The sequence below is a fragment of the Lynx canadensis genome, chromosome B3 (assembly GCF_007474595.2).
Source record: "Lynx canadensis isolate LIC74 chromosome B3, mLynCan4.pri.v2, whole genome shotgun sequence".
NCBI lineage: Eukaryota > Metazoa > Chordata > Mammalia > Carnivora > Felidae > Lynx > Lynx canadensis.
In genome coordinates this window covers 100,660,928-100,672,142 of record NC_044308.2, presented here as the reverse complement: position 1 = coordinate 100,672,142, position 11,215 = coordinate 100,660,928, and the positions used below count along the sequence as shown (strand labels likewise).

The 11,215-nt window shown below is 42.7% G+C and overlaps 1 protein-coding gene across 4 annotated transcripts in view; it reads left to right on the top strand.

The window, feature by feature from the left end:
* The first annotated feature begins 4,650 nt into the window (after window positions 1–4,650).
* The window catches only part of DDHD1 (DDHD domain containing 1), a 110,075-nt gene continuing 103,510 nt past the window's right edge, over window positions 4,651–11,215 (top strand). For 2 of the 4 annotated variants that reach the window (XM_030319126.1, XM_030319125.1), the window contains exon 1: window positions 4,651–5,602. In XM_030319126.1, the coding sequence (XP_030174986.1) occupies window positions 4,774–5,602 (829 nt within the window). In that variant the 5' untranslated portion in view covers window positions 4,651–4,773. The remainder of the gene's footprint in view (window positions 5,603–11,215) is intronic. The other 2 variants (XM_030319128.1, XM_030319127.1) reach the window with 1 other exon arrangement.

Genomic DNA, 11,215 nt, shown 5'->3' with positions numbered 1-11,215 from the left:
AAATAAATATTTACTTTCGGTTTACCTCTGGGATAAGATAGGAAAAACTCCTGGAGCACAAAAGTCATCAAATGCATCCACAGTGGATGCATAATGCAGACCTCACAATAGGTCATAGTCTAACTCACTTTTCTATAATGAAAGGGCAGGGATATAGCCAGATCTTCTTTTCCGATGTAAACAAACTAAGGATTTTGTGGTTTCCTCCATTAAGAATGCATCAATATTGTATTGATCTGCAATCTGTTTCATTTGAATATATACCTTCAATGCCATTGGCCTTTATTTCCAGAAGGAATATAAAAAAAATTGGGGGGCACCTAGGTGGTGCAGTTGATTGAGCACCCCACTTCAGCTCAGGTCATGATCACGCAGTTCCTGAGTTCAAGCCTCACACTGGGCTTGCTGCTGTCAGTGCAGAGCCCTCTTTGGATCTCTCTCCCCCTCTCTCTGCCCCCGCCCTACTTGCACTCTCTCTCTCTCTCAAAAATAAATAAACATTAAAAAAAATTTATGGGGTTTTGGTAGGAACAATTTTGTGGTCAGACCTCTTCCAAATCTTTAAGTAAATGCATTTGATAATTCTACATTTTAAGTGTGACTTCAATTAACACAAAACAAACCATCAGCAAAATAGCAGTAGACAATAAATATTTGTTGAATGAATAAATAGAAGGATGAATGACTTTATTCATTATGTTTTCGTATGTTATTTCTGCTCACATAGCTACATTTTTATTGTAATTTGGCTTCCTCTATTGATCTGTCTTTAGGGAAAGAATGACTCCTGCGGTCATTCTGCATTACAACTATATTCCTTATAGAAGCTAAAAAGTTGGCATTCTGGGTTTATTTAAAGATACCTCTAGACTGGGAATGCTTCACTGTAGGGCCTAGCTAGTACCTGGAACTTAGCAAATAACTAATATATATTCAATGAATGTTCCCTGCTTTAGTCTAGTTTATCATTCCATTTAACCTGTGCACCCAAAAAAGACACCCTCTGTCATGGTCTGAATGTTTGTGCACCCTCCTAAATTCACATGTTGAAATCCTAATCCCCAAGGTGATGGGGTTAGGAGGTGGGCCCTTATAAAAGAAGCCTCGCAGAGCTCCCTCGTTCCTTCTGATACATGGAGACCCAATGAAAAGATGACTGTCAATGAGCCATGAAGATCTCACCACACACATCTGCCGGCACCATGATCTTGAACTTCCCAGCCTCCAGAACTGTGAGAAATAAATGTTTATTGTTGATAAGCTATGCAGTTTATGGTATTTTGTTAAAGTAGCATGAAAACACTAGGACATTCAAACTGGATAAATAGTAATCCTACAAAAATAAAAAGTACAATAAAAATTGTAATGTAGTGGATGGCTTATCAAATCGGAGATAGAGCAAATAGGGGTATGGCTATATAGCCACCCTCTTTCTTCATTCGAAATTTTCCATCACATACTTTGGATAAAGTCATTTCAAATATGGGTGTGGGTTATTGGCTCAGTATAAACAGCATGGCATAAGGCTACTCCTGATATTTTTATACAGGTGAAAATGGATTAAAATGAGCAACAGGGAAACCTTAGAGAAGAAAAGGGAAAGGGGGTATAAAATTGCACCATGTAACTTTCGAGAGATAAGGAGGGGAAGATGGTTGTTGTTGCTAGATAGCCCCAGTCATATATACCTAATGGGGAAGAGAAGATGGCAGGATGTGCAGATGAATTACTTCAGTCTTTAATAGTACAAACCACCTGCCTTTGCCTCTTTTTTCTCTCCCACACCCACAGGAACTCCCCCAGGCTTGGTTCCACCTCCACCTGGTTATTGCAGCAGCCTAGATACACAAATACCAGAAGTCTGAATCAATCAAACTTATTTGGCTTACCCGTAGGAGGCTTGATCTTGGGTAATGACTAAAATATAATATAATGCTTTACACACATACCATGAATGTTCAGATACTGCTGTGTCAACTGCATACAATTATAATGTAGAGTAGTGATAAGGAGCCACCTGACACCTATGCCAACAAGTTCGGACTGCACAGAGGAAACCTTCCCCCCCTTATCAGGATATTATGATCTAAAAAGATACTCAAAAGAGCAAAAGTAGGAGAGTAGTAGCAGGAAGGATGATTTTTTTTAAGCAGAAAAGGAAGCTGAGAAGAGCAACTTCATGGCCTTTGCCTCGACATGGCTAAGGAATAACAAGCAAATAAGCACATACAGTTGCACGAAATTAGAAATTATATTTTCACGTATCTTTTACTCACTGTCAGCCTGGGGCCAGCCACACGGGTCTGTCCTTCTAGTTCGGCTCACTTCCAAGAGGCAGAAGCAATCTCAACTCCCCAAAATACTGAGTGACATCTCCCTTCACCAAAGTCTAAACCAAAATAGTGAAATCAGAAAAGAATGTGGGATCCCTTCTCCTGTCAACTGGATTGTGGGGTTTGTTTGTTTGTTTGTTTTTTTCATCATCTTTGAGGATCAAGAGCCTCTTAAGGCTACCTAAAAGAGTATGGCCTTACACAATGGACCAGAAGAGGATAACTCCCAGATTAGGGGACAGGAGTCCCCAAGATGGTGAAAACATTAGGGGGAAAAGTGAAATTCAAGATTGTGAAAACCACTACCCACGGTTTACTATCAAGATTGCCTATGCCAGAGAACTAAAGAAAAATGGTGGAAATCTTGATATGATCACAACATTTAAACAATAGAAATATGCATTTAATACAAGGTAGAGAGTAATCTTTTTTTATAAAGGATGATATTCATTAATAGGAATTGTGTGGTCCTAATGAGTTAACATTTGGCTAAAATAATCAGAAGTCATACGGGTAGGCTATGCTCCATCAAGAAACCTAAAGAAATAGACATATTTTAAACGTTATATCTCTTATTTTGAACCCACTTCATGGTACTTATCACACCCTACGCTAATGTATCTGTTTATTTGCCTATATCCCCCACTAGACTATAAGGTCCTTAAAGAAGGAACTGAGTCTCTCCCATTCTCTTTTTTATTGACACCCAGAACAAAAGTGACTATCAAAGCACTGTAGAATAAATACTTTCATGGCAAGTAAACAGAGCAAAGCTCATAACTAAACTTCATATTCTGCATGTTGTCATAGAAAGACTGGAGAAGAAACTGAAAAGCAAGCATTCAGAAAGCAGTATAAATGGAGATGAGGGTTCTGATCTTAGATGTTTGAGTCAGGGCTGCAGTGTTCAGTCGGACAGGTTGTTCACTACATAAAATTATCATTTGGGCAATGGCACAAATTGGAGCAAAACAAACCATACTCTGCTTTCCAAGATATGAATTGCAACACTGTTTTGTATCTTACCTTGCACACAGGAAGCAATGTCCTTTCAAATTCATCTAACACTGTACAAGCTAGAGACCATCCTGCTTTAAATTATGACTTAATCTAACAGGTTAGATCACAAGGCAAGAAAAACTGCCCCAGGAATCTGATTCCTCCACCAAAGGAGTAAAAGAAACAGTGAAGATTGTCTGGTCATGAATTGAGAACACTGAGGTTGGAGATTGTTTTTCTCTGGATTCTCAACATAGGGTGATGTGCTCATAAAATTACTTTTTTGTAGTATAAAATAACTACATAGGGGAGCTTCAGCATTCAATCTGATCCCAGAAAGTAAGCTGCAGAATCAGAGATGCGTAAAGAACATGAAGAAACTGTTGGATCATAGAATTCCATTGCTGGAAGACATTTTAGAGATCATTTGGTTCAATAATCACTTCATTTTACAGATGAAGAAACCAAAAAGATCAAGGAGATGAAGTGACTTGCCTGTGGTTAATTAGTAAAACTAAGTCTAGAACCTAATGTTTTCTGGCTTTCAAAATAATAGTCTATCACAATCGGTTGCACTTGCCATCATTATAATGGACGTTGATTATGCACCCACTGTGTGGGAGAGGTTGAGACATATGGACTTGGTCTCCACCGATGGCCTAACAGTGAGGTTGAGAAAACAGGAAACGAGTATCGAAAAATAAACAATAATATGAGGTGGCTTCTGAAGAGAGGTTTAGACTCTGGTTTCTGAGTGGCATTGGTGATGTCAACATTAGAGATCGCACGTATGCGGTGGGGTGCCTTCGTGTGGGCCTACAGCTCTGGAGGAACCAGAGCTAGGTGACTGAGAAGGTCCAAATGAGGACCTAAGATCACAAAAGCAGTGTCAGGAGAACCCAACTTCCAGGGGCCCTCTCCTGTACCTTAAGCCCTTGGGCTCATGACCCAGATTGCCAGGATGAGTGGGATAAAGCTTCTCCTCATCTGGGCTCTGAACCTCAGAAAGGCGGGGGCCGAGGCAGGTGTGCAGGGAGAAGAAAGGGGAGGCGTAAGAGAATTGAGAAATCCTAAGAGTTGCAGGTGCCCTGAGCTGACCCACTACCGCAGGCCAGAGGGGAAAGCCACGAGGCTAATGCCAGGCGCGGGCAGACGAGATGCTTCCGGTGCGGCGCGCGCGACCCTAGGGGCGGGGCCGGCGCTAAGCACCGCCCACGTCGGGCTGCGCGACAATGGGGCGGGCTTTGGAACGTGCCTGCGGCTGCCGCTGGCCTCGGAGGGGCGGAGCCACCGCTGCTGCTGCCGCTGCCGCCGCAGCCCCGGTTGGGATTTGAAAGATTAAAAACTACCGGTGGAGAGGGCGACGGCGTTGAATGTGTGGCGGAAGCGCTGGGGGCCGCGGCTCGGCGCGGGGCCGGGCAGCCGGCGGCGTCTCCACACCATGAATTACCCGGGCCGCGGGTCTCCGCGGAGCCCTGAGCATAACGGCCGGGGCGGCGGCAACGCAGCCTGGGAGCTGGGCTCAGATGCGGAGCCGGCGTTCGGCGGCGGCGTGTGCTGCTTCGACCACCTGCCCGGCGGGGACCCGGGCGACGGCGAGGTGCCCCTGGCCCTGCTGCGCGGAGAGCCCGGGCTGCACTTGGCGCCGGGCGCGGAGGACCATAACCACCACCTGACGCTCGACTCCTGTCTCAGTGATGAGACCTACGACTTCAGCTCCGCGGAGTCCGGTTCTTCGCTGCGCTACTACAGCGAAGGCGAGAGTGGCGGCGGCGGCAGTTCCTCGTCGCTGCACCCGCCGCCCCAGCCGCCGCTGGTCCCGTCGAGCGCTGGGGGCAGCGGGGCGGCGGGAGGAGGGCTCGGGGAGAGGAAGCGCACCCGGCCTGGCGGCGCGGCCGCCCGGCATCGCTACGAGGTAGTCACCGAGCTTGGCCCGGAGGAGGTTCGCTGGTTCTACAAGGAGGACAAGAAGACCTGGAAGCCCTTCATCGGCTATGACTCGCTCCGCATCGAGCTCGCTTTCCGAACGCTGCTGCAGGCCACGGGTGGCCTGCCCCGGGCCGGGGACCCGGACGGCGACCCTGTGTGCGGCCCAGCCTCCAGCTCGGGGGAGGACGACGATGAGGACCGCGTCTGCGGCTTCTGCCCGCGCGGCGCGGGGCACGAGCCCGAGATGGAGGAGCTGGTGAACATCGAGCGGGTGTGTGTGCGGGGCGGCCTGTACGAGGTGGATGTGACCCAAGGAGAGTGCTACCCGGTGTACTGGAACCGTGAGTAGCCGGCCGGGGGAGGGAGCGGGACGGGCTGCTGCTGCGGGGGCCGAGGAGCACCCGGGTGGGTTCGGGATTGACCGCCGCGGAGAGGGAGGCGTTTGAGGCCTGGCGTTTGGTGGGAGCAGGATGGAGATTAGACCCGCAGCGCCGGCAGGTGAAGGGTGAATGACCAGATGGCAAAATACAAGCCGCGTGGGGTCAGTAGGAGAAGATACCTCCAGGGTAGCGCCTCCTGGGTGAGCTGGGTGCTGCTGCCATCCCTTGGAGGTGATCCAGGAACGGATGCCCAGCCCGAAGGTTTAATTTCGTGATCCTACCTGAGCTTTGTCCACCTGGGGATCTGATTCAGTCTTATTTACTCTGAACTGCCTATGATTTAAAGAGCAGCCTGTCCTCTGAAGTGGGAATGCTTGAGGTGATCTGCACGAGAATCAACAGTTAAGTTATGGGCTCGGGAAAAAAAAAAAAAAATCAACAGTACAGCGGGAAAGGAAAGGAGATAGGTGGTTTCCACCGGGTGCGTTGGGGAGAAATGAAAAGCAGTGCTGGCAAATGGGTCCGCTCACTCTCTGTGGAATACTCGTTTTTGTCTCTTAGGTTCTTGTTTACGTATTCTCAATTTGCCTCCTAACCTTGAAAAGTGGCAAGGCCTATGCCTTTGTTTCCTCATTTAAAAAATAGGGATACTTGTATCTCCGTCGTAGAGTAAATGAAATAATGTACCTAACTGGCTGGAAACTGTGCTTGGCACACGTGTGATAATAAGTTAACAATGGTTCTTCTTCAATTAGATAACAACACAAATAAGTTTGTAATTAAATTAGATTAAAAGCAAATGTTACATATGTAATATATGTATATTCTACTCTAATGAAACTTTTGGCCACCAATAATTTGTAATATATAGTTTTAGTTTTATGGGCCTAGTGCCTTAACTCAGATGTCTTCATTGACTGTTACTAGCCTTAGGTCTTCCATGTATTTTATAATATTCTATTTTGTATTAATATATATTGGTGACTTAGCTTCCTTTCTGTATTTTAAGCAATTTATGGGCAGAGTTCACCTTTATCTTCATACTCTCATTGAGCCTAGTGCAGTAGATATTTAATAAATAGGTATTGAATTGCATGGGTGATTCTGATAATGTTAAAACATTCATATGTTAAGCCTGAGTCCCTAAGATAGCAATTACAGTATGTATCAAGTCACCAAATAAAATAAGCATGGCAGAAAATTAAATTTCTCACTGACATTGAAGGCATTTGTTAACATTTTCACAAGGCCAGATTCATATGGGATTTGTCACATCACTCCCTTTAATTACAAGCTCACTAAGGATGGGGTATGCTTATGTTCACTCATTCATTTATTCATTCATTCAGCTCTTTACTTCTTGCCAAGTATTTGTGTGTGCATAATACAGTAGTCTTGTGAAGGCATGGGAAAGGTGGAAGAAAGGACAATCCTTACTCTTCAGGAGTTTTCCACTTAGTCTTTTCAAATGTCCTAGACATCACTATAGATTTTTTTCCTTTGAATATAGAAGAACAGGACTTAGTGGAGCCAAAAAGTTGGGTAAAACTTTGCAGGGCATCCTTGGAGAGGAGTCTGGAGACCAAAGAATGAATGAATCCTACCCTTAAATTGACTAAAGTATGTTCACCTAGAATGTTGTGTACTCTTTTGGTTTATGATAAAATTGTTAGTGCTTGCATAGTGCTTTACTGTTTATAAAGTGATTTTTCACATTCTTTCATAGTGATATCATTCTCTTTATGAAGAGACAGGCTCAGTGAAATTAATGAACTTGTCCAAGGTTACTCAGCTAGAAGTGATGAAGCATTTTAAAGTCTAGTGTGGTGTCCGAAGAGCATCTGACCCACCCACCACCCAAGGGTAACAGTATCAGGAAAGCTTCCCAGATAATGTAAGACTGAGTTCTAAAGGGTGAATTGAAGCAAAAAAAATTGGGGAGATGCAAGGAAAGGCTTTTCAGCCAGACGGGGTAACATATGCAGGGACAGAGAAGCATGAAATTACATGGCATTTGGAGGAAATTAGGGCTGCACCTACAGCAGCCAAGACACATAGGGTAGGCTTGGGATTTGACCATAACAGAGACAGAGTTGTTTGGTCAAGGGCAGGTGGAAATTGTGAAGGGAGGACCTGCCTTTGAATGGTACATCTGGGAGAGTAACTAGGAAAGGAACAAGATAGATATGCAATGCTAAAGACTTTGAACTTTATCCTGTGAGTATTAAGAAACGAAACAATTGAAAGTTCTCTATTACTTAGGTGATTAATTCAAAGGTTAAATTGAAGAGTTGGGAAATATCATTACAATGGTCTTGTCATAAATCAAGAGAAAATCAGTGAGGGCTTACAGAAGTTAATCTGAAAGGAAATGTGGACTTAGTCTTCTCACATTTTCTTTTCAAAAGCAGATAGCCAACAGGCCAGTTATAAGTTATAAATTAATTTGTGTTAACTAGCATGACAGCAACACCTATTTTGACTCCATTTTAGCATTTTCTAAATACTTTTCTGTGATATACAATCCTGTGGGTGTCCCAGGCCTTCCTTATGAGCTACAATGGAAATACAGTAGTGCTTTTTGTCCATGTTTTACCACTCCCCACAAAATCCCCACTCCCATGTCACTTTGCTCCAATTGGTTCTTCAGGTCTCTGTATTATGTAAATTCTCACATTTCTCTTGCGTGGGGGAGAGGGGTCAGTCCCAGTATGGTCTCTTCAGCTTTTGCAGCTTTTGACTTTCTTCTCATTTTACTTTTTTAACCTTTCTGGAAACTTTCTGAATGGTGGCAATGAAAGTTTAAAAAAAACAAAAAAAACAAAAACAACTCCTGGGGCACTTGTGTGGCTCAGTTGGTTAAGTGTCCGACTTCGACTCAGGTCACGGTCTCACAGTTCCTGAGTTCAGGCTGTACCTCAGGTTCTCTGCTGTCAGTGCAGAGCCTGCTTCAGATCCTCTCCCCCTTCCCTCTAACACTCTCTCTTTCTCTCCCTCAAAATGAAATAAACATTAAAAAAATTGAAATTTAAAAAAACTTCCAAAAATTCATACAAAGTGGTAGTAGGATTCCAGTGCTGATTTAGGCTTTTTGTGATTTAATTGAGCCCACTACACCTGGGCGTCAAGGCCAGTAAGTTAGTTATGCTCAGTCTAAAAGAAATGTGTCATTTATATTTGTTCTTCCTTTTGAACTCTTACTAGCAGATAAAATCTGAACCAATTTTGGGTACATGAATCAGAAGGGAAATAGAATTTGTCTTCTATAGACAGGAAGCCAATATTATTATATATGAAAAAAGTGTTGTAGGAAGTTTATTTTCATTTTATTGTCTGTTTAGATATTTTTCTTACTGCCTGTAGACATTTTAGATAAAAAATTGATTATTGCTGAGTAATGGCTAAGTGAACTCCCTTGTTCCCCTTCTTCTTCCTAAACTACTTGTAGCCATTTCATAGGCTTGTTTTGAGAATTATCGTATATAATGTACCTGGAACAATGGTTGGCACAAAGTACTAAGTTTAACCCTAACTATGTGGATCTCAGAAAACAATAATCCTTGTTTGTAGAAACTCACATGAAAGGTAATAAGGTTGACCAGTGCCAAATTGTCAAGTACCCGAGGTTTGTTGTTATTGGCCTTTATGTCATCACAGGTGAAAGAGTGTTTGTAAAGAATTAGCAAGAAAGTGGCCCAAGCATTTAGTAATAGTGGTGGAAAGGCATATGGAACATTATGGAGATACTTAATGAGTTTAGAATAGTCTCAAAGCAATTCTTATGGCAGTGATGTGTGCATTATGCACAAGGGAGTATGTAATTTCCATTTATTGACTAAAGTTATTTATTTGACCAAATATTTATATGAATGTGTAGTTTCTTCCCCCTCCCCCACTTTCTGGTATACTTGAGGTCTACTTGCATTATTATAATTCTAAACCACTTTCAAACATTTTAGAAATTAACCAGTCTTCATGATATATTGAGGAAAAAATAATACTCCCACCAAAATGAGATAGAAAAATAAGGGCTCTTTCTGAAAGTTCCCAAATTAAATGGTGTTTATTAATTCGGCATGACTGTAACCGTCTCACAGGGCATCATGGGAAAGTAATGGAGTCCAACCTGGTAGAAGGCACTCTTTCTTGATCAGTTTCTGCCTCCAGGAAAGCAAACTATAGGGAGTAGAGACCAGATATTGTCATGCCTGATTCTGAAAAAGTGTTGAGTCTTTTCTTTTTAACTGCATTGTCTCCCAGTAGCCCAGACTGGAAAGCAGCCTTGGGCTGTATTGGAACCCTGGCTGCTCAGGTTTGCAGAATCCTGGCAGAAGTTTTCTGAGAACCCTGTTTTAGATCAAGCCTGCTTTAGACTGCATTTTTCAGTGACCTCCTGAAAGAGTACAAAGATAAGAATGACACTGAGACATGTGTATGGAGGGCAGGACTTAGTACAACCTGGCCAAGGTATTCAGGACTTTTGTTTTCCTTTACATTGTACCATTACTTTAAAACTGATCTAGTATCAGTTATTGATCCACCTTATTTGTATATGGCACAAATGTAATAATGCATGTTGTACACATGCTTTATATAAATGTTCAGAGTCATTGGTATGTCTTTCTTTACTCCATATGTCAACACCCCCCTCTTTTTTTCCCTCCTTTACAAGTTTTTCATAAAAGAGAACTTTTGTACTGCTCCTTCTTCCAAATCTTATATCCTGGGTCTTTTATCTCCACATCACACCCTATAGTTTCTGCTTTGCTAAGATCTTTGATGCTTTGATGTCTGGAATTTTAGGGGTGATCCTTTTCTGATCGGGGGTGGGGGAGCTGGATGTGCTGGTCATGGAATCCTCATAAAATTATGGACACTGGGTGAAGAGAGTAGGGAGATAGAAGGGAGAGGGAAATGGGAAATGCACTCACAGGAAGCCTAAGATGATTATTGGGGCAAAAGAGGTGGTGAGGTATAGACAGTTCTAGAATCCCTGATTGTTGGGGAATCTAATCTAAATCCTTTATTTTTTATGAGTGTAATAACATTTAACCTGTACATGTTATCAAGAGAAACTTCATCACTGATAAAGGGTATAAATACTAGTCTCTCTCTCTCTCTCTCCCTCTCTCTCTCTCTCTCTCTCTCTTTTTTTTTTTTTTTTTTTTTTTTTTTTTTTTTTTTTTTGGCCAGGGCACATCTCTAAAAGCTAAGTTAAAAGTGGAACAAGAAAAAACTTCATTTTGTAGAGCCAGTTTATGTAACTTACAATTCTACTCTTTTGTGTCCACTTTGGTAAAGGGAAATTATACTCACAAAAGATGTTGAATCACTGACAAATGAGTGGATTAATGGAATGAAAGGCAAAATGTAGATACTTTTTGGTACTCCCAGATCAGGGGACAGGAGTCCCCAAGATGGTGAAAACATTAGGGGACAAGTGAAATTCAAGATTGTGAAAACCACACCCACGGTTTACTATCAAGATTGCCTGTGCCAGAGAACTAAAGAAAAATGGTGGAAATCTTGATATGATCATATAAAAATAATTCTATTTTATGTACTGCTTTCTAA